At 43.3% G+C, this 23,299-nt stretch overlaps 2 protein-coding genes across 2 annotated transcripts; both read left to right on the top strand.

Annotated features, from left to right (window-relative positions):
* The first annotated feature begins 1,690 nt into the window (after window positions 1–1,690).
* LOC306929667 (aquaporin-7-like) lies at window positions 1,691–9,860 on the top strand. The gene is made up of 6 exons (XM_079510291.1): window positions 1,691–1,955; window positions 2,310–2,436; window positions 2,922–3,059; window positions 7,902–8,020; window positions 8,628–8,845; window positions 9,395–9,860. Exons 1-6 carry the CDS (start codon window positions 1,764–1,766, stop codon window positions 9,564–9,566), a joined length of 966 nt encoding a protein of 321 aa, XP_079366417.1. The 5' UTR covers window positions 1,691–1,763; the 3' UTR covers window positions 9,567–9,860.
* Window positions 9,861–13,911: 4,051 nt separating this feature from the next.
* Window positions 13,912–22,731, top strand: LOC306929493 (aquaporin-7-like). The gene is made up of 6 exons (XM_079510040.1): window positions 13,912–14,176; window positions 14,536–14,662; window positions 15,119–15,256; window positions 20,335–20,453; window positions 21,065–21,282; window positions 21,832–22,731. Exons 1-6 carry the CDS (start codon window positions 13,985–13,987, stop codon window positions 22,001–22,003), a joined length of 966 nt encoding a protein of 321 aa, XP_079366166.1. The 5' UTR covers window positions 13,912–13,984; the 3' UTR covers window positions 22,004–22,731.
* The last annotated feature ends 568 nt before the right edge of the window (window positions 22,732–23,299 follow it).

Raw genomic sequence — 23,299 nt, 5'->3', positions numbered from 1 at the left:
ATGGATCTCCTTGAGAGACAGTGGCATAAAACTGTGTTTCTCTCAATGTATCAATAAATAAAACAAATTATAATCAGGGATCAGTCAGTCAGTCAGTCAGTCAGTCAGCCAGTCAGTCGAACATTTGAGTTGTGGTCTACTCTAGCCAACTGTTTCCCAGATGATGGGTCGGGAGTCGGGACCCATCTTTGGGATTTTTTTATGGTTTATGAGTAAATAGTAAATACAGTAGGCTATCTCCTTTTTTCTGTTTCCTATGTAATCATTTCCATAAATAAATGAAACATCTAATCAAATCAAACTTTATTTATAAAGCACATTTAAAAACGACTGACATCGACCAAATGCAATCAAATACAATCAGTACTACAATCTGATACAATCAAACACAGTCAGACAAACAAACAAGAAGAACAGGAGGTGATCAAACCAAAAGTTAAAAATTAAGCTTGGCTGTGATTAAAGGGCAAAGAAGTCCAAATCTAATGGCGGCTCTAATGTGAAGAGGAAGGCCTAGGAGCAAAAGCACAGTTTTGATAACGGAGGCTATTTGTTTGTCGAATTTAAAGGAGCTATCAAGGTTTTGGGGTTGAGAGTGCCAAAAGTATGGGAAGTGATGGAGGTGCAATCATGACCAAAGATGATGATTTCAGGTTTGGCTGTCATTTAAATGTAAAAAGGTTTGGCCATTATTATGGAAATAATATATGTCCATCCGGGTGAATGTATATCTTAGAAGTTTATTCAGAAGAACAGCAACAAGCAAACAACATCTACTAGTCTAGCAGGCTTAGCCTGTATCACTCCAACTTTCTCTCTCAGTACATCTCTCTCTCGTTGTCTCCATCCCACTCCCCTCCCCTCAGCTTCTCCGTAGGTCCTCTCTTATACCTCAGAAGCAGGTCCACAGATAAACATATAAACAATACAATACAGACGCCCTGACTGTCTTGGCCGTCGCCCCCCTCCTGAGGCAGGAACTACCCAGTGATACCTATTCAGGCCCAACAGGGTCTCATAACAAACAATAGGTGTGACATGGTCTTTTACATACAACTTGATCAAAGGGTTGATTGGATTAAGGCAGGCTTTCAGGCCAAGGTATCGTTGCTCACAGACACGACCAGACAGACTAGCATGGAACAATATACTATATAGATTTGAGTTCATATTTCCCACAACATTCCAGAAGAAGTTTAAGAAGTAGTGGAAAATTGCAGCTTGTATAGATCAGCTATATTCACTAGTTTGTGTCCTGGACTCACGGGGGAGATCAAATTTCTCTTTTGGGTCTTGACTGAGCTGGAACCACTGGTCTACCGTCTAGCCAACAGGAACAAAACCTGTTTTTTCTAATAACAAGGCAGTATGCCTTCTGTTAGCTGTTCACCCTGTTCACCCTGTTAGCTGAGTCCGAGACATTGAACTATTGGACGCCCTGTGTGTTTGTCACAGGGAGGAGGGGGCTGAGGCCTTAACCTTTGAACACACTTCATGGGGTACTCACTACAGATATAAAGAGAGAGAGAGAGGGTCAGAGACAGAGAGGGAGACAGAGAGAGGAGAGAGATATAAAGAGAGAGAGAGAGGGTCAGAGAGGGAGACAGAGAGAGGAGAGAGAGGAAGGAAGGAAGGAAGCTTGCAAGCAGAGGGGATCAGCAAAAAGTGATGCGTTGTGGAATAGAGCTAAGGGCCTCTACAGACGAGGACGATTTCATCCTCGTCAGTTAACGGAGGGGACTATAGTAACTTTTAACTTGTACATGAAAACAAAGCAAAAACTGAAAATCAACCCAAGTAAATTAGGGTGGAAAGAAGAGGAAAGAATGAACGAGCGGCCAGCAGCACTTCCGGGCCCTCAGAAGAAGGGCCGCAAAACTGTATTGCAGGCTTGGATCAAGAATGAGGTTTTTCGAGTGGGACTCGCCGAGACCCTGTGCACATATGTCATGATGGTAAGAGAGTTTATTTCACCTGCAGAGAGAGTGAACTAATGGAACCACATGTACCATTTATGGGTTGTGGTTTGATTTGTTCACTCTCTCTGGCTCAGGACTTTACTGTGAAGAATTTACTACGCAGGCTGTTGGCTGTGTTGGCAAAGCAAGTGTATTTATGTGGGTGCGGCCCCGCGAAATTGCCGCGCGCGTGTTCGTTTCCTGCACACGTCCGCGGCTGACCAGACCTGGAATCTGTTTAGCTTTTTTTTTTTTGTTACGCCCCTGTTACGCCCCTCTTGAGCAGACCTGTCGTTGATCCAGACAACTGGCCTTCTGACACTAATGAATGATTGTGATGTCCTCTTCCAGGTGTTTGGCTTGGGTTCTGTGGCCCAGGTAGTCACAGGCCAGGGAGAGTTTGGCCAGTACATCAGCATCCACCTGGGCTTCGGTCTGGGCGTGGCCATGGGAGTTCACGTCGGAGGGAAGGTCTCAGGTAGGTTAATAGGGATGAAGTGAGCTGACCACAAAGTTAAAAATGCAATTTAGATAGCATGTTATTTAAACAGATAGGCTACCTGGTATCAGACCAGAGGCCGATTCTATACAAAATGCCATCTGAATCAGTTGTCACAATTACATTTTTTTTCAAAATTGTCCAAAACTAAATAGCAGATGTACATACTTGCAGCACGGGACGAAGTTACGCGGTGTGAGCCTGTAGATCTTGATCTTTGAATAGCCAAGGCTAAAATCTAAAATGACACAGATGCTTCCCCGGTTTTAATGGGTTAAATGTACAGATTGTTATTTTGATTGCCTATTGTTCAGAGTAGACCGACGGTAGGTTCTTTACCTGTGATCTTTACCTAAGGAATCTTACAATGACACGGCCAAATGGCGACGGCAGGTTGTAAGTATTTAAAGTTACTGAAGTGTGCGATTCCGACATAAATAACCTTCACTCTTCCGTTGTACCAGGGGCACATATGAATGCGGCAGTGTCGTTTACCATGTGCGTGTTTGGCCGTCTGGCGTGGAGGATGCTGCCGCTGTACGTTGTCACACAGTTTCTGGGCTCATTCCTGGCTGCCGGGACGGTTTACATGGTTTACTACGGTAAGGACACACACGTCACACACAACGATGGAAACTATATTTGCGTGATTACATCAGAATAAATGATCAGAATCAATCAAATTTTCGTGTCAATTGAATATTTCCATTTATTGCCAAATGATACAAAAGAAAGACTATAAAAGAGGTAGATACCAGAACAGAGATGGATAATTATGAAACAAATTATGCCCAAACCACACTAAAGGGTCACAGCAATGCAACTCCTTGCAACTCAATGAGTGTGGTTTACCTTAAAAACGGTTTTGTCCCGACACGACGGTGTGGTTTGGGCTTAATTAGTCAAAGCACACTAGCACAGGGTAGTTCTTACTTCAGTTAATGAAAACTGCAGTGTGCCCACAAAACATTGTATGCATATCAGCAGATTAAACACTATACTTAAACTAATTGGCTCCATAATTTTTTCCCTCTTCTCAAACTTTGTCATGTCAAGAACCCCCAAAATTGATCTATTTGGCCGTGGACCTAGAGCTGAAATTATTTTGTGCCAGGGACTGGGCCCATACCAGATCTTTGGTGTCAAAATGTAAAAAAAAAAAAGAAAACATACTCAAATGCATTCAATTTAAGGTTTTCAAGGTGTATGGAAAATAGCACATGACACAGAACCTAAACCACACCTCCAGCCGCCATTTCGTCAGTCTTAGTTTTACCGGCGAGATATCCAAGATATCCTCTTCTCCGAAAATCAAATTTATTTCGAATGGCACAGGTATGAGATGTTGTTATTCCTAGCTTGGACAATCTTTTAAACGCCGACTCCCTGGCACCACAAAACTGCAGCACATTGTTCACGTAGTAGGAAAACGCAGACAAGCGGTTCGCTCTCCCTCTGAGAGCGATGGCCACAGCCGCACAGGCAGTGAGCTGAGACCTGTTCCTTGTGATGGTGGAGAAGATGGAGGAGATGAACGGAGCCAGGCGCTTCAGGTCACTGTCCAGGGCGGCGAATGAAAAAGTCTTGAATTGATCCGCGGGAGACCGGCGCAGCACGAAACTCTGCTTGTGGTCACAGAGAACGCGGCACTCTCCATTGACAATCTGTAGGAATCCAGGTTTCAATTCCTCAACGAGATACGAGTGCAGTAAAATCTGCTTGGCTGCCGTCCTCCACTTCCCCTTGGCGAGGTGCTCAATGATTCCAGACACGTCTGTATCACACTGTAGCCTCACTCTTTTGCTGGGGTACTGGATATACACCTATGAGAAGGAAGGTGAAGCAATATGACTGGCACGATTAAAAACATTTAACTTGGCAATAAATTAAGTAATTGCGATTAACAATGTAATAGTTGAAAAAAAACCCGCCTTATTTAGGCTTCATAATCAAAAGTTGCACGGGTCAGATATGACAAATAACTTAAATATACAGACATTACTGACATATTTAATCATTATTACAAGCTCACAATGCCTCGCATTTGTAAATCAGCTATTTTTTGGGCCAATGTTTTACCAGTTTTATAGTATAGTTGGTTGATTACTTTTTTTGTTTGTCATCTAAGCACTCTCACATGTTGAGAACCAGAGTTACATACCTCTGTATTACTAAGTCTTTTCTTGTACTGGGGGTCTGGATACCTCTTTAATGCAAATGGGTTGATGGGGGGACCTTCAGAGAGGCTGATGATGGGGAGACCTTCATTGTGGTTGATGGGAAGACCTTCAGAAGGATTGATGGGGGGACCATCAGAAGGGTTGATGGGGGGACCTTCAGAAGGAATGCCACTGTCCATCCTCATCTCCATCTCGTTTATATCCTCCTCCTCGACAGCAGTGTCGTACTTGGCTTGGCATTGTGCTTGGCTGTTGTGCTCTGCCTGCCACTTTTTCAACGTGGTCCAACATTTCTCCACTCTCAGTAGCGCATTGTAGCACCCGGCCGCGCATATGCGTGGCGACAGACCGGGCCGGTCCACCAGGGACACCCCGACGCTGGAGAACCGTCGCCACAGTGGCTGCGTATTAGTTCCAAACAGAGCACGCATTGCCTGCAACCTTCCCTTGCTGTTTAGTAAACTCACCCCACACAGCCGGCAGGTATACTGTACGTCAACTACAACTTGTACACTAGTGTAGCTGCCTGTATCTGTCATGCTGTCACACATGTTTGCGGTAAAATGTTTGTTTACATTCTCGAGTCTCGAACTATAGCTGCAGCAGTTTTGTTTATCAACAAGTGAGAAACAAATGCATGATGGAGCGGCGCTGGCTGATGACGTCAATTCCTTAGCAATTGTCACCAGACTTTTCCTATGGAAAAAGTAAAAAGGCTGGTGGTTTGTTTTTCTGTAAAAGTAGCTTGTTTCTGAAGAGTATAGCTGCTTATTGTCTCCACCAGGCCGAAGGCTTGGGGAGAGAGTATGTTTTGCACTCCGTCCGTCCGTGCGTCCGTCCTTCCGTCTGTGACCAGCTAATCTCCGGCACCATTAACCCGGTCGATGCCAAATTTTGCACACACACTCCCTGGATGCCAACGATGAACCTCTGCCCCAAAATTTCCAGAACGTTATAGCGCCACCAGGAGGCCGCTTTGTGCAAAACAAGTTTTTGGACAGTACATCTACAGATTTCGTCCAAACATCACGCAAATTGGTACACAGTCTCTCTAGAGCCATTCAACGAAACGGGTCTTTCAGATTTCTCAGACTCCATCCTGATTGGCTAAGATTGGCTTCCAAAGTTCGCAGGAGTGCTCAGTTTCAAACAAAATGCTGCAAATCATGAACACATTGTGTGATTTCCATGAAATTGTGCACGCACATTCCCACTAGGCCGAGGAAGAAATGCCACATGAACATTTTCAACTCAGCCTCATGGTGGCGCTATAACTGGCCGAAAAGTGTTTTTACCTCTAACTGCACAGATCTGTGGATAACTTTGTATGCCAACTCCCTAGAGGCCAAGGAAAAACGTTTTCCTGGAATTTTTCACATCTGCTCTTTATAGCGCCACCAGGAGGACGACATATGTAAAACACATTTTCTAATATTACTCCTTCAGATTGTATCCAAATTTCACGCAAATCGGTACACATGCTCTCCATAGTCATGTGATCAAGACGGGTTTGTTTGATTTATCATAATCCACCCTCATTGGCTACGATTGGCTTCTAAACTTTTCAGGAGTAGCCCGCTTTGTACCCGTTTTGTACAAATCGCCACAACTACTCAACGCAGCGTCCGATTGTGGTGAAACTGTGCATGCGTATTCCCACTAGGCTTTGGAAGAAATGCCACTTGACAGTTTTCAAATCAGCCTCATGGTGGCGCTACAACAGGCCAAGCCACGTCACACACACACACACACACACACACACACACACACACACACACACGTTTATATTGCTCCTAAACATTTTGCCAAACATCACACTCACACTCCTATCCTCCTGGTGGAGACCTGTGCCCAGAAGCTGGGCACTTTTTCTAGTTTGGGCTTGCTTCATAATGTTCCCAATGTTCCTTCATAAATGTCAAGAACCTCCAATAGCCTATGTATTTAAATTTGGGCACGGAACCCCCATCTGAAAATATTTTGTGCCAGATATTAAGAACAGAATTCTAGAGCTCATACAAGATTTGTGTTGTTTTGTTACAATGTTTCAAAAACAACGTTTTTTTTCTATCTTTTTAGTTTTTAGTTTAATTTAGTTTATATTAAAAGTATAACTAATCATTACATTTAACATTACATCCAACATTTCTTTTTTGGTTGATCGAAAAGGCATAGACCGAAGCTCAAAGATGCCATTTAAAAAAACGTATTGCAAATCTACAAGCGCTGTGAGCTTGTAGATTCGCTATTTTGAAAACATTCACATATTATCAAATGGCCGATGTTCATAGCCAGCTAAATACTTCCAATAGAAAATATTAATATTTTCAATAGATCTCCAGCTGTGCTCCTTCAGGGGTCACCACTAGTGAATCATCTGCCTCCATCTCCCCCTGTTCTCTCACACCAACTAACTTCATGTCCTCCTTCACACTTCTTTCTCTAGTCTAGGCCTCCTGCCTGGCAGTTCCAAACTCAGAATCCTTCTACCGATATAGGCTATACTCTCTATCCCTCCTCTGTCCTTTGTCCAAAACCAAATAGATAAATAGGCCTATTTAAAATGTTGAATAGCATATAAAATCCCAAACGAATGCTACTAGTAATTGTTAGAGTTGTGTGTAATGTTTATTAGATTCACTGGTTGAACATTTATTCTTGGAGGGGAGGGCATCGAGGCCCCAAAATGGAGGATCGAGGCCCCAAAACCAGTGTACAAGACCAGCGGTACTCAAAGTGGGGTCCAGGGACCCCCAGGGGACCAGGGGTCCTTGAGGGAATTCCAGCATCACAATCATTTTAACCATTTCATTAATTTATATGCTGGCTATTAAAAAATAGCAGACCTTCACTATTTAGTTTCACGGGCAGCGTGGCACGAAGTGACGCAAGCTGACGTGGCACTCTTATCATCATGACGTAAAATAGACACTGACGTAAAATTGTCCATTCATTGTCAATGGGAATTTAATGTTTGTGTAGGACAAAGTTTGTGAACTTACACTGACTAAAAGCTGGATATAGGAGGGGCTAGCACCCCTCAAAAATCTCAAAACATATTTGGAAAAATGTGAATAATTTAGCTTAAAAAACAAACAACCCCACAAATCTTCTCTTCTGGGCGTTGCTGGCCAAAAACCTTCTCAGATGGGGGTCTGCGGCCAAATCAATTTGGGCGTCCTTGACACGAAAATGTTTGAGAACCACTACTGTAACAAAATAATAAACGCTGAAAATGACCTCTCACTTACTATGTGATTACAGATGCCATACATGAGTTCAGCGGAGGGAACCTGACAGTGACCGGTTCCAAAGCCACGGCTGGGATCTTTGCCACCTACCCTGCACCATACCTCACTGTACAGGGTGGTTTAATCGACCAGGTGAGCATGCCTATGCTTACAACTAGCCCAAGCTGGACCCCCTAGCTGAGAGAGAGAGAGAGATGAAGCAGGGACACATTGCTAAAGTTCTATTCTTTGGCCTCCTGTAGTAACTCTGACTCTGAGGATCCCCTAGGGATCCCGGACCCCCTGTTGAAAACCCCTGCATGGCTTACTTTCAAAATTGCGGAAATAGCCGATCTACAAGCTCACAACTCATCGCATCGCAAGGCATTGTGAGCTTGTAGATCATGCTATTTCTGCTATTAATCTGAAAATGTATGAATACTTTTCAACATCCAAGCAATTATGACGATTATGCAAAAAGAAAAGAAAAAAAGAAGCAATTACCTCACATAATTAGGTGATCATAATAACAGTGGCAGACAGCACAAAATGCGTGTGTGTGTGATGTATGATGGTGTGATTATCTCTGTGTTTGACGCATGTGTCTGTGTGTGTGTGTGTCTGTGTGTGTGTATGTGTGTGTGTGTGTGATAGATGATGGTGTGATTATGTCTGTGTTGATGCGTGTGTGTGTGTGTGATGGATGACGGTGTGATTATCTCTGTGTTGACGTGTGTGTGTGTGTGTGTGCCACTGCCAGGTGTTTGGCACGGCCATGCTGCTGGGGTGTCTGATGGCTCTAACGGACCAGAGGAACCAGCCCGCGGCGGCGGGCAGCGAGCCCCTGGCCAAGGGCCTCCTGGTGCTGGTCATTGGCATCTCGCATGGCAGCAACAGCGGCTACGCCATCAACCCCACCAGAGACCTGGCGCCCAGAGTCTTCACCGCCATGGCGGGCTGGGGAACGGACGTCTTCAGGTAATATATATCTCTCTAGCGGGACAGTGCACTTATATACTTGCGTGTCATGGACCCCAGGGTCCCCAAACTGATGTGTTTGGCTGCGGACCCCCATCTGAAAAGGAATGTGCTTGCTTTTTATAAAAGCAATGTTTTACCACTTTTTGCCGTTTTTAACCCTAACCCTCAAGTCTGACTTAAATTGAGTGCCTGTTTCATGCACTCAAAATAGCTGATCTACAAGCTCAGAAAGCACTGTGATGCAGATCTGCCATTTCAGGTGTGCATTGCACAAATCAAGCCTAAATACAGTATATCATGTTTACTGTATAACCATTAAAAAAATAATTATTGGCCTAAAAATGGTCCTCACAATCTATTTCTGAAATTCTACTATACTTTGTGTGTGTAGTGACCCGGGTAGTGTAGTAATACTGTACAAGCACACGCACGCACGTCACACGCACACTTAAATACAATACAAAAATAAAATAAAAAGTTTGAGCAACGTTTGCTTTTGTGAGATACTCAATCTATTTTCTCTTTTCTCTCCACACTCACACACAGGGCTGGAAACGCATGGTGGTGGGTGCCTGTAGTAGCCCCCCTTGTGGGAGGGGTCATGGGGGCAGGGGCCTACAAGTTCTACGTGGAGTTGCTCTATCCCTCGCTTTGTGACCAAGGGCAGGATGAGGAGGAGGAGGAGCTTACGGACAAGTCGCAGCCTCTGGAAAAGTAGAAGAGCATCTGTATTGATGTGTGTGTATGAGGCCCTAGCAGTGAGATGTGTGTGTGTGTGTGTGTGTGTGTGTGTGTGTGTGTGTGTGTGTGTGTGTGTGTGTGTGTGTGTGTGTGTGTGTGTGTGTGTGTGTGTGTGTGTGTGTGCGTGACTGCGTTTGTCTCATTCAAGGACATTACTTTCTTCACGTACACAAACATTTCCTAGCATGGCCATGTTGTAAATATAAAATAAGAAAAATGCACACAAAGTTAGATGCCTGAAGAAGGTCTTTGACCGAAACGTTGCCTATAAATAAAGTTCGTATTGCAAGTGCAGACGGTGTTTGGGTCTTTGTGCACATTCTTCTGAGTACATTGAGCCCTGCCTACGCACCCATCTCAGAGCATTTAGGTGTGCATAAGACTTTGTTGCCTGTAAATATAAAACAAAACATCTGTTTTATACACACACACACACACATGTGGATTGTACAATATCATGGTTGTTTTTTGTAACTATGTGGGTAAATATGTGGCTTTTACCTTTCCTGTTCCCTTTCCCGACCACAAACTGGTCTACTGAACAGTACCTTAAGCTTAAGCTGCCATGAGTCACACACACACACACACACACACACACACTCACACACTCACACGCACACACAACCATTCTGTTCAGTGTCTTTTTCAAGGACACTTCAAACACTAACTCTGGGGGAACCTTGGATCGAAGTCGAACAGACCACTATACCTCCTGAGCTATACTGTCGCTCAACAAAAATGTTTGTCTATTAAAAAGGTATTTTCTGATGATAGTGCTATAGGTGTATCCCGGTCTCTATCTATGTCTATTTAATAAACACATAGTATATTTACTTCATGTAGATTGCAATCGAATCTGATCAGGAGATAGTATGCATTTATCAGCTTCAATTATTGTATAGTGTTCCGACTTTCAAATGTGTCTCTTCATAACCGCATTTATTTGTCATCGCTTCCAATTTGACCCAGTGGGTTCACCACTGAACACTGACCCATATGGTCATTATTTAAGGATTGGTTGACACACCAGAAAATAGGAGAGCTGCAGAGTTTCCTGCAATTTGTGTGGGACTTTGCAGTGATCAACCTGGCCCTTAGTGGTTCTAAAAAGTGGGGACCAGGGAACCCACATATAGGAGTCGACTCGTTGTGGGAGTCCCATGGGGCAGGGCTCCCCCCACCTCAGGCCCCTGGGGTACAGGGGGATCCTGCCATAAAATATTGTATAGGGGCTCGGGTCCTTGACATGAAACAGTTTGAGAACCACTGCATTACATCATGCTTGGCAACACAAGGGAAGGGACACATGTTCACAGTTTTCCAGATGTTCTTCCATTCTGGCAGACCCAGACAGACAGAGCATCATAAGCCACTAACTGACAAGTTGCACTGTGTACTGTGTAGCCTTAGGGTGAAATCAATGCGATAGGGGGCGGCGGAGAGCGTTGTGTTTTGAATAAAAGATATTAAATAACGTTATAACTTAATTCTGAAGCCACAATACAATGTAATTATTGGATAGGTCGACGATTTCCTCATAATGCATGCATGTTCACGTTTTCAAATCATTGTTAGGCCTAGCCTTTGTTCTTTGAATTCTGCCTCCGGTTTGTTGGTGAGGAATAGGCTACATATTATTGACACATCATTATTTCCATTAACAGGAAAGGGATCGTATAGTTTTTACTGTTGTATATGTAAAAGAAAGAAAGAAAGAAAGAAAGAAAGAAAGAAAGAAAGAAAGAAAGAAAGAAAGAGAAAGAAAGAAAGAGAAAGAAAGAAAGAAAGAAAGAAAGAAAGAAAGAAAGAGAAAGAAAGAAAGAAAGAAAGACTGAAGAGGCTTAAAAAGGGAAAAGAAAAAATAAGGCTCCCCAAATGTAGCCTATATTTGAGCTGAGGAAGTTTTCAGATTGTGTGAGAGGCCAGCCAGGCAAAGGGACATCTAACCGAATTATAACAGAATAAATAAATAAATTTAAAACCAAAAACAATTCAACCTATATTAATAAACAGTTTTTTTTAAATTGTGCATTCATGTGAACATTGTGTGTGAATGATGTTCCTCTGAAAAGGTTTATTATATTGTTTCCTTAGATGGTTTTCATTTGATGCAATCATGACAGCCATCAGTCAGTGCTGCCTGCTGCTGATATCTGCACTTGTCTTACACTTATCATTATAACTAATAAGACCGCTGACTGACTCACGTTCTGTCTCATTGTTGACCTCAGATAGCCTACAGTGAGTAGGCCTACAGTTATTTTTCAAATAAAAAAGAAAAGAAACCCCCAAATTACCGTTAATTCCATAATTCGTGAATCAAACTTGTCTCTCATGCTTAAATAAGGTAAGTGCTATATAATAAAATATAGAAATATAGCCAATATTAGCCATAACAAACAACATGCATTTAACCCAGGTCCAGGGGGCTCCCTGGTGGTTAGGTGTTCAATTGCAGCCAGGCTATTGTAATGCGTAATAGGCAAAAATGTAATGGCCAATGTAATACACGTATGAACCACTAGAGGGAAGCCACGCTCTCTCATTGGTTCCAAGAGATATGGGAACTGAAGTTCTTCTTGACACTGAGATCATGATGTGTACTTCAAACTCAAAGATTATGGATTTAAAGATGGATCTCCTTGAGAGACAGTGGCATAAAACTGTGTTTCTCTCAATGTATCAATAAATAAAACAAATTATAATCAGGGATCAGTCAGTCAGTCAGTCAGTCAGTCAGCCAGTCAGTCGAACATTTGAGTTGTGGTCTACTCTAGCCAACTGTTTCCCAGATGATGGGTCGGGAGTCGGGACCCATCTTTGGGATTTTTTTATGGTTTATGAGTAAATAGTAAATACAGTAGGCTATCTCCTTTTTTCTGTTTCCTATGTAATCATTTCCATAAATAAATGAAACATCTAATCAAATCAAACTTTATTTATAAAGCACATTTAAAAACGACTGACATCGACCAAATGCAATCAAATACAATCAGTACTACAATCTGATACAATCAAACACAGTCAGACAAACAAACAAGAAGAACAGGAGGTGATCAAACCAAAAGTTAAAAATTAAGCTTGGCTGTGATTAAAGGGCAAAGAAGTCCAAATCTAATGGCGGCTCTAATGTGAAGAGGAAGGCCTAGGAGCAAAAGCACAGTTTTGATAACGGAGGCTATTTGTTTGTCGAATTTAAAGGAGCTATCAAGGTTTTGGGGTTGAGAGTGCCAAAAGTATGGGAAGTGATGGAGGTGCAATCATGACCAAAGATGATGATTTCAGGTTTGGCTGTCATTTAAATGTAAAAAGGTTTGGCCATTATTATGGAAATAATATATGTCCATCCGGGTGAATGTATATCTTAGAAGTTTATTCAGAAGAACAGCAACAAGCAAACAACATCTACTAGTCTAGCAGGCTTAGCCTGTATCACTCCAACTTTCTCTCTCAGTACATCTCTCTCTCGTTGTCTCCATCCCACTCCCCTCCCCTCAGCTTCTCCGTAGGTCCTCTCTTATACCTCAGAAGCAGGTCCACAGATAAACATATAAACAATACAATACAGACGCCCTGACTGTCTTGGCCGTCGCCCCCCTCCTGAGGCAGGAACTACCCAGTGATACCTATTCAGGCCCAACAGGGTCTCATAACAAACAATAGGTGTGACATGGTCTTTTACATACAACTTGATCAAAGGGTTGATTGGATTAAGGCAGGCTTTCAGGCCAAGGTATCGTTGCTCACAGACACGACCAGACAGACTAGCATGGAACAATATACTATATAGATTTGAGTTCATATTTCCCACAACATTCCAGAAGAAGTTTAAGAAGTAGTGGAAAATTGCAGCTTGTATAGATCAGCTATATTCACTAGTTTGTGTCCTGGACTCACGGGGGAGATCAAATTTCTCTTTTGGGTCTTGACTGAGCTGGAACCACTGGTCTACCGTCTAGCCAACAGGAACAAAACCTGTTTTTTCTAATAACAAGGCAGTATGCCTTCTGTTAGCTGTTCACCCTGTTCACCCTGTTAGCTGAGTCCGAGACATTGAACTATTGGACGCCCTGTGTGTTTGTCACAGGGAGGAGGGGGCTGAGGCCTTAACCTTTGAACACACTTCATGGGGTACTCACTACAGATATAAAGAGAGAGAGAGAGGGTCAGAGACAGAGAGGGAGACAGAGAGAGGAGAGAGATATAAAGAGAGAGAGAGAGGGTCAGAGAGGGAGACAGAGAGAGGAGAGAGAGGAAGGAAGGAAGGAAGCTTGCAAGCAGAGGGGATCAGCAAAAAGTGATGCGTTGTGGAATAGAGCTAAGGGCCTCTACAGACGAGGACGATTTCATCCTCGTCAGTTAACGGAGGGGACTATAGTAACTTTTAACTTGTACATGAAAACAAAGCAAAAACTGAAAATCAACCCAAGTAAATTAGGGTGGAAAGAAGAGGAAAGAATGAACGAGCGGCCAGCAGCACTTCCGGGCCCTCAGAAGAAGGGCCGCAAAACTGTATTGCAGGCTTGGATCAAGAATGAGGTTTTTCGAGTGGGACTCGCCGAGACCCTGTGCACATATGTCATGATGGTAAGAGAGTTTATTTCACCTGCAGAGAGAGTGAACTAATGGAACCACATGTACCATTTATGGGTTGTGGTTTGATTTGTTCACTCTCTCTGGCTCAGGACTTTACTGTGAAGAATTTACTACGCAGGCTGTTGGCTGTGTTGGCTGTGTTGACAAAGCAAGTGTATTTATGTGGGTGCGGCCCCGCGAAATTGCCGCGCGCGTGTTCGTTTCCTGCACACGTCCGCGGCTGACCAGACCTGGAATCTGTTTAGCTTTTTTTTGTTACGCCCCTGTTACGCCCCTCTTGAGCAGACCTGTCGTTGATCCAGACAACTGGCCTTCTGACACTAATGAATGATTGTGATGTCCTCTTCCAGGTGTTTGGCTTGGGTTCTGTGGCCCAGGTAGTCACAGGCCAGGGAGAGTTTGGCCAGTACATCAGCATCCACCTGGGCTTCGGTCTGGGCGTGGCCATGGGAGTTCACGTCGGAGGGAAGGTCTCAGGTAGGTTAATAGGGATGAAGTGAGCTGACCACAAAGTTAAAAATGCAATTTAGATAGCATGTTATTTAAACAGATAGGCTACCTGGTATCAGACCAGATCAGTTGTCACAATTACATTTTTTTTCAAAATTGTCCAAAACTAAATAGCAGATGTACATACTTGCAGCACGGGACGAAGTTACGCGGTGTGAGCCTGTAGATCTTGATCTTTGAATAGCCAAGGCTAAAATCTAAAATGACACAGATGCTTCCCCGGTTTTAATGGGTTAAATGTACAGATTGTTATTTTGATTGCCTATTGTTCAGAGTAGACCGACGGTAGGTTCTTTACCTGTGATCTTTACCTAAGGAATCTTACAATGACACGGCCAAATGGCGACGGCAGGTTGTAAGTATTTAAAGTTACTGAAATGTGCGATTCCGACATAAATAACCTTCACTCTTCCGTTGTACCAGGGGCACATATGAATGCGGCAGTGTCGTTTACCATGTGCGTGTTTGGCCGTCTGGCGTGGAGGATGCTGCCGCTGTACGTTGTCACACAGTTTCTGGGCTCATTCCTGGCTGCCGGGACGGTTTACATGGTTTACTACGGTAAGGACACACACGTCACACACAACGATGGAAACTATATTTGCGTGATTACATCAGAATAAATGATCAGAATCAATCAAATTTTCGTGTCAATTGAATATTTCCATTTATTGCCAAATGATACAAAAGAAAGACTATAAAAGAGGTAGATACCAGAACAGAGATGGATAATTATGAAACAAATTATGCCCAAACCACACTAAAGGGTCACAGCAATGCAACTCCTTGCAACTCAATGAGTGTGGTTTACCTTAAAAACGGTTTTGTCCCGACACGACGGTGTGGTTTGGGCTTAATTAGTCAAAGCACACTAGCACAGGGTAGTTCTTACTTCAGTTAATGAAAACTGCAGTGTGCCCACAAAACATTGTATGCATATCAGCAGATTAAACACTATACTTAAACTAATTGGCTCCATAATTTTTTCCCTCTTCTCAAACTTTGTCATGTCAAGAACCCCCAAAATTGATCTATTTGGCCGTGGACCTAGAGCTGAAATTATTTTGTGCCAGGGACTGGGCCCATACCAGATCTTTGGTGTCAAAATGTAAAAAAGAAAAAGAAAACATACTCAAATGCATTCAATTTAAGGTTTTCAAGGTGTATGGAAAATAGCACATGACACAGAACCTAAACCACACCTCCAGCCGCCATTTCGTCAGTCTTAGTTTTACCGGCGAGATATCCAAGATATCCTCTTCTCCGAAAATCAAATTTATTTCGAATGGCACAGGTATGAGATGTTGTTATTCCTAGCTTGGACAATCTTTTAAACGCCGACTCCCTGGCACCACAAAACTGCAGCACATTGTTCACGTAGTAGGAAAACGCAGACAAGCGGTTCGCTCTCCCTCTGAGAGCGATGGCCACAGCCGCACAGGCAGTGAGCTGAGACCTGTTCCTTGTGATGGTGGAGAAGATGGAGGAGATGAACGGAGCCAGGCGCTTCAGGTCACTGTCCAGGGCGGCGAATGAAAAAGTCTTGAATTGATCCGCGGGAGACCGGCGCAGCACGAAACTCTGCTTGTGGTCACAGAGAACGCGGCACTCTCCATCGACAATCTGTAGGAATCCAGGTTTCAATTCCTCAACGAGATACGAGTGCAGTAAAATCTGCTTGGCTGCCGTCCTCCACTTCCCCTTGGCGAGGTGCTCAATGATTCCAGACACGTCTGTATCACACTGTAGCCTCACTCTTTTGCTGGGGTACTGGATATACACCTATGAGAAGGAAGGTGAAGCAATATGACTGGCACGATTAAAAACATTTAACTTGGCAATAAATTAAGTAATTGCGATTAACAATGTAATAGTTGAAAAAAAACCCGCCTTATTTAGGCTTCATAATCAAAAGTTGCACGGGTCAGATATGACAAATAACTTAAATATACAGACATTACTGACATATTTAATCATTTTATACTTTCAAAGAAATGTGAAAATGGCGGAAATAACTGATGCTTACAGCTTATATCTGCTATTTTTAGAACATATTTTAAAATGTATAAACATTTTTCAACAAGGAAACGATTATGATGATTATGCAACATAATTGTGATTATCTCAAATAATTGCAATTACTTTGTAAGTAACATTTTTTTAAAAGGTGCTATATAAATAAAGTTTATTATTTATTATTATTATTATTATTATTATTATTATTATTATTATTATTATTATTATTACAAGCTCACAATGCCTCGCATTTGTAAATCAGCTATTTTTTGGGCCAATGTTTTACCAGTTTTATAGTATAGTTGGTTGATTACTTTTTTTGTTTGTCATCTAAGCACTCTCACATGTTGAGAACCAGAGTTACATACCTCTGTATTACTAAGTCTTTTCTTGTACTGGGGGTCTGGATACCTCTTTAATGCAAATGGGTTGATGGGGGGACCTTCAGAGAGGCTGATGATGGGGAGACCTTCATTGTGGTTGATGGGAAGACCTTCAGAAGGATTGATGGGGGGACCATCAGAAGGGTTGATGGGGGGACCTTCAGAAGGAATGCCACTGTCCATCCTCATCTCCATCTCGTTTATATCCTCCTCCTCGACAGCAGTGTCGTACTTGGCTTGGCATTGTGCTTGGCTGTTGTGCTCTGCCTGCCACTTTTTCAACGTGGTCCAACATTTCTCCACTCTCAGTAGCGCATTGTAGCACCCGGCCGCGCATATGCGTGGCGACAGACCGGGCCGGTCCACCAGGGACACCCCGACGCTGGAGAACCGTCGCCACAGTGGCTGCGTATTAGTTCCAAACAGAGCACGCATTGCCTGCAACCTTCCCTTGCTGTTTAGTAAACTCACCCCACACAGCCGGCAGGTATACTGTACGTCAACTACAACTTGTACACTAGTGTAGCTGCCTGTATCTGTCATGCTGTCACACATGTTTGCGGTAAAATGTTTGTTTACATTCTCGAGTCTCGAACTATAGCTGCAGCAGTTTTGTTTATCAACAAGTGAGAAACAAATGCATGATGGAGCGGCGCTGGCTGATGACGTCAATTCCTTAGCAATTGTCACCAGACTTTTCCTATGGAAAAAGTAAAAAGGCTGGTGGTTTGTTTTTCTGTAAAAGTAGCTTGTTTCTGAAGAGTATAGCTGCTTATTGTCTCCACCAGGCCGAAGGCTTGGGGAGAGAGTATGTTTTGCACTCCGTCCGTCCGTGCGTCCGTCCTTCCGTCTGTGACCAGCTAATCTCCGGCACCATTAACCCGGTCGATGCCAAATTTTGCACACACACTCCCTGGATGCCAACGATGAACCTCTGCCCCAAAATTTCCAGAACGTTATAGCGCCACCAGGAGGCCGCTTTGTGCAAAACAAGTTTTTGGACAGTACACCTACAGATTTCGTCCAAACATCACGCAAATTGGTACACAGTCTCTCTAGAGCCATTCAACGAAACGGGTCTTTCAGATTTCTCAGACTCCATCCTGATTGGCTAAGATTGGCTTCCAAAGTTCGCAGGAGTGCTCAGTTTCAAACAAAATGCTGCAAATCATGAACACATTGTGTGATTTCCATGAAATTGTGCACGCACATTCCCACTAGGCCGAGGAAGAAATGCCACATGAACATTTTCAACTCAGCCTCATGGTGGCGCTATAACTGGCCGAAAAGTGTTTTTACCTCTAACTGCACAGATCTGTGGATAACTTTGTATGCCAACTCCCTAGAGGCCAAGGAAAAACGTTTTCCTGGAATTTTTCACATCTGCTCTTTATAGCGCCACCAGGAGGACGACATATGTAAAACACATTTTCTAATATTACTCCTTCAGATTGTATCCAAATTTCACGCAAATCGGTACACATGCTCTCCATAGTCATGTGATCAAGACGGGTTTGTTTGATTTATCATAATCCACCCTCATTGGCTACGATTGGCTTCTAAACTTTTCAGGAGTAGCCCGCTTTGTACCCGTTTTGTACAAATCGCCACAACTACTCAACGCAGCGTCCGATTGTGGTGAAACTGTGCATGCGTATTCCCACTAGGCTTTGGAAGAAATGCCACTTGACAGTTTTCAAATCAGCCTCATGGTGGCGCTACAACAGGCCAAGCCACGTCACACACACACACACACACACACGTTTATATTGCTCCTAAACATTTTGCCAAACATCACACTCACACTCCTATCCTCCTGGTGGAGACCTGTGCCCAGAAGCTGGGCACTTTTTCTAGTTTGGGCTTGCTTCATAATGTTCCCAATGTTCCTTCATAAATGTCAAGAACCTCCAATAGCCTATGTATTTAAATTTGGGCACGGAACCCCCATCTGAAAATATTTTGTGCCAGATATTAAGAACAGAATTCTAGAGCTCATACAAGATTTGTGTTGTTTTGTTACAATGTTTCAAAAACAACGTTTTTTTTCTATCTTTTTAGTTTTTAGTTTAATTTAGTTTATATTAAAAGTATAACTAATCATTACATTTAACATTACATCCAACATTTCTTTTTTGGTTGATCGAAAAGGCATAGACCGAAGCTCAAAGATGCCATTTAAAAAAACGTATTGCAAATCTACAAGCGCTGTGAGCTTGTAGATTCGCTATTTTGAAAACATTCACATATTATCAAATGGCCGATGTTCATAGCCAGCTAAATACTTCCAATAGAAAATATTAATATTTTCAATAGATCTCCAGCTGTGCTCCTTCAGGGGTCACCACTAGTGAATCATCTGCCTCCATCTCCCCCTGTTCTCTCACACCAACTAACTTCATGTCCTCCTTCACACTTCTTTCTCTAGTCTAGGCCTCCTGCCTGGCAGTTCCAAACTCAGAATCCTTCTACCGATATAGGCTATACTCTCTATCCCTCCTCTGTCCTTTGTCCAAAACCAAATAGATAAATAGGCCTATTTAAAATGTTGAATAGCATATAAAATCCCAAACGAATGCTACTAGTAATTGTTAGAGTTGTGTGTAATGTTTATTAGATTCACTGGTTGAACATTTATTCTTGGAGGGGAGGGCATCGAGGCCCCAAAATGGAGGATCGAGGCCCCAAAACCAGTGTACAAGACCAGCGGTACTCAAAGTGGGGTCCAGGGACCCCCAGGGGACCAGGGGTCCTTGAGGGAATTCCAGCATCACAATCATTTTAACCATTTCATTAATTTATATGCTGGCTATTAAAAAATAGCAGACCTTCACTATTTAGTTTCACGGGCAGCGTGGCACGAAGTGACGCAAGCTGACGTGGCACTCTTATCATCATGACGTAAAATAGACACTGACGTAAAATTGTCCATTCATTGTCAATGGGAATTTAATGTTTGTGTAGGACAAAGTTTGTGAACTTACACTGACTAAAAGCTGGATATAGGAGGGGCTAGCACCCCTCAAAAATCTCAAAACATATTTGGAAAAATGTGAATAATTTAGCTTAAAAAACAAACAACCCCACAAATCTTCTCTTCTGGGCGTTGCTGGCCAAAAACCTTCTCAGATGGCCCAAATCAATTTGGGCGTCCTTGACACGAAAATGTTTGAGAACCACTACTGTAACAAAATAATAAACGCTGAAAATGACCTTCTCTCACTTACTATGTGATTACAGATGCCATACATGAGTTCAGCGGAGGGAACCTGACAGTGACCGGTTCCAAAGCCACGGCTGGGATCTTTGCCACCTACCCTGCACCATACCTCACTGTACAGGGTGGTTTAATCGACCAGGTGAGCATGCCTATGCTTACAACTAGCCCAAGCTGGACCCCCTAGCTGAGAGAGAGAGAGATGAAGCAGGGACACATTGCTAAAGTTCTATTCTTTGGCCTCCTGTAGTAACTCTGACTCTGAGGATCCCCTAGGGATCCCGGACCCCCTGTTGAAAACCCCTGCATGGCTTACTTTCAAAATTGCGGAAATAGCCGATCTACAAGCTCACAACTCATCGCATCGCAAGGCATTGTGAGCTTGTAGATCATGCTATTTCTGCTATTAATCTGAAAATGTATGAATACTTTTCAACATCCAAGCAATTATGACGATTATGCAAAAAGAAAAGAAAAAAAGAAGCAATTACCTCACATAATTAGGTGATCATAATAACAGTGGCAGACAGCACAAAATGCGTGTGTGTGTGTGATGTATGATGGTGTGATTATCTCTGTGTTTGACGCATGTGTCTGTGTGTGTGTGTGTCTGTGTGTGTGTATGTGTGTGTGTGTGTGTGTGATAGATGATGGTGTGATTATGTCTGTGTTGATGCGTGTGTGTGTGTGTGATGGATGACGGTGTGATTATCTCTGTGTTGACGTGTGTGTGTGTGTGTGTGCCACTGCCAGGTGTTTGGCACGGCCATGCTGCTGGGGTGTCTGATGGCTCTAACGGACCAGAGGAACCAGCCCGCGGCGGCGGGCAGCGAGCCCCTGGCCAAGGGCCTCCTGGTGCTGGTCATTGGCATCTCGCATGGCAGCAACAGCGGCTACGCCATCAACCCCACCAGAGACCTGGCGCCCAGAGTCTTCACCGCCATGGCGGGCTGGGGAACGGACGTCTTCAGGTAATATATATCTCTCTAGCGGGACAGTGCACTTATATACTTGCGTGTCATGGACCCCAGGGTCCCCAAACTGATGTGTTTGGCTGCGGACCCCCATCTGAAAAGGAATGTGCTTGCTTTTTATAAAAGCAATGTTTTACCACTTTTTGCCGTTTTTAACCCTAACCCTCAAGTCTGACTTAAATTGAGTGCCTGTTTCATGCACTCAAAATAGCTGATCTACAAGCTCAGAAAGCACTGTGATGCAGATCTGCCATTTCAGGTGTGCATTGCACAAATCAAGCCTAAATACAGTATATCATGTTTACTGTATAACCATTAAAAAAATAATTCTTGGCCTAAAAATGGTCCTCACAATCTATTTCTGAAATTCTACTATACTTTGTGTGTGTAGTGACCCGGGTAGTGTAGTAATACTGTACAAGCACACGCACGCACGTCACACGCACACTTAAATACAATACAAAAATAAAATAAAAAGTTTGAGCAACGTTTGCTTTTGTGAGATACTCAATCTATTTTCTCTTTTCTCTCCACACTCACACACAGGGCTGGAAACGCATGGTGGTGGGTGCCTGTAGTAGCCCCCCTTGTGGGAGGGGTCATGGGGGCAGGGGCCTACAAGTTCTACGTGGAGTTGCTCTATCCCTCGCTTTGTGACCAAGGGCAGGATGAGGAGGAGGAGGAGCTTACGGACAAGTCGCAGCCTCTGGAAAAGTAGAAGAGCATCTGTATTGATGTGTGTGTATGAGGCCCTAGCAGTGAGATGTGTGTGTGTGTGTGTGTGTGTGTGTGTGTGTGTACCTAAAGTATGTGTTGTTTGCATTTTAGCCGATAACATTCCATGATGGGAGAAAATGAACATTGATTTAGTTTTTCATGGAGCAAGAATTCAGGAAAGTCAAGCCAGTTTAATTATCTGAAAGAGAATGAAACCCCATAAGAACCAAAATAAAATCCTCTAGGGAGGCTAAATAAGTGCAGGGGCTTTTCGATCTGAACACCTAACAACTTCCTGACATCAGCGATAAGATCCGCAATAAGGCTGTACTGACTACAAATACACAGCAAAATCAATTTTCCCCTTTTTTTACCCGTTTGTCCTCCCAAATAGACAATTAATTCCTCCCCACACACATTTCTTTTTTTTTTTAATGCTTTTTTTGCGGCTTTCGCCCTTATGTTATATTTTTTATAGAGGGACAGACAGTAGGCTGACGGGAAATGGGGGAGAGAGATGGGGGAGTGACATGCAGTAAAGGCCGTCGGGATCGGGAGTCGAGCCCGCGGCACACTGCCAGGCTCGGGCTGCCGGCCAAGGTGCCTGGACCGCTGAGCCACGGCCCAGGCCCCCACACACATTTCGACGTTAGGCCTAAATGGGTTAAGAGTTTACACACTAAGCGCTTTAGAAAAGCTCTATATAAATCTGAGCTATTATTATTATTACAGTGACATATCATTTTGGATGGGACTAAAGTGTGTGTGTGTGTGTGTGTGTGTGTGTGTGTGTGTGTGTGTGTGTGTGTGTGTGTGTGTGTGTGTGTGTGTGCGCGTGACTGCGTTTGTCTCATTCAAGGACATTACTTTCTTCACATACACAAACATTTCCTAGCATGGCCATGTTGTAAATATAAAATAAGAAAAATGCACACAAAGTTAGATGCCTGAAGAAGGTCTTTGACCGAAACGTTGCCTATAAATAAAGTTCGTATTGCAAGTGCAGACGGTGTTTGGGTCTTTGTGCACATTCTTCTGAGTACATTGAGCCCTGCCTACGCACCCATCTCAGAGCATTTAGGTGTGCATAAGACTTTGTTGCCTGTAAATATAAAACAAAACATCTGTTTTATACACACACACACACATGTGGATTGTACAATATCATGGTTGTTTTTTGTAACTATGTGGGTAAATATGTGGCTTTTACCTTTCCTGTTTCCTTTCCCGACCACAAACTGGTCTACTGAACAGTACCTTAAGCTTAAGCTGCCATGAGTCACACACACACACACAC

The sequence above is a fragment of the Electrona antarctica genome (genome assembly GCF_951216825.1).
Source record: "Electrona antarctica genome assembly, chromosome: 9".
Lineage (NCBI taxonomy): Eukaryota > Metazoa > Chordata > Actinopteri > Myctophiformes > Myctophidae > Electrona > Electrona antarctica.
The sequence above is the reverse complement of the archived record's forward strand: the minus strand, read 5'-3'. Positions and strand labels throughout refer to the sequence as shown.

Coding starts and splice junctions, on each gene's coding strand:
- LOC306929493 (XM_079510040.1), top strand. CDS start 13,985: ATGAAAACAAAGCAAAAACTGAAAATCAACCCAAGTAAATTAGGGTGG. Junction 20,454..21,064: donor AGGGTGGTTTAATCGACCAG/GTGAGCATGCCT, acceptor TGCCACTGCCAG/GTGTTTGGCACGGCCATGCT. Junction 21,283..21,831: donor TGGGGAACGGACGTCTTCAG/GTAATATATATC, acceptor ACTCACACACAG/GGCTGGAAACGCATGGTGGT.
- LOC306929667 (XM_079510291.1), top strand. CDS start 1,764: ATGAAAACAAAGCAAAAACTGAAAATCAACCCAAGTAAATTAGGGTGG. Junction 2,437..2,921: donor CGTCGGAGGGAAGGTCTCAG/GTAGGTTAATAG, acceptor CCGTTGTACCAG/GGGCACATATGAATGCGGCA. Junction 3,060..7,901: donor GGTTTACATGGTTTACTACG/GTAAGGACACAC, acceptor ATGTGATTACAG/ATGCCATACATGAGTTCAGC.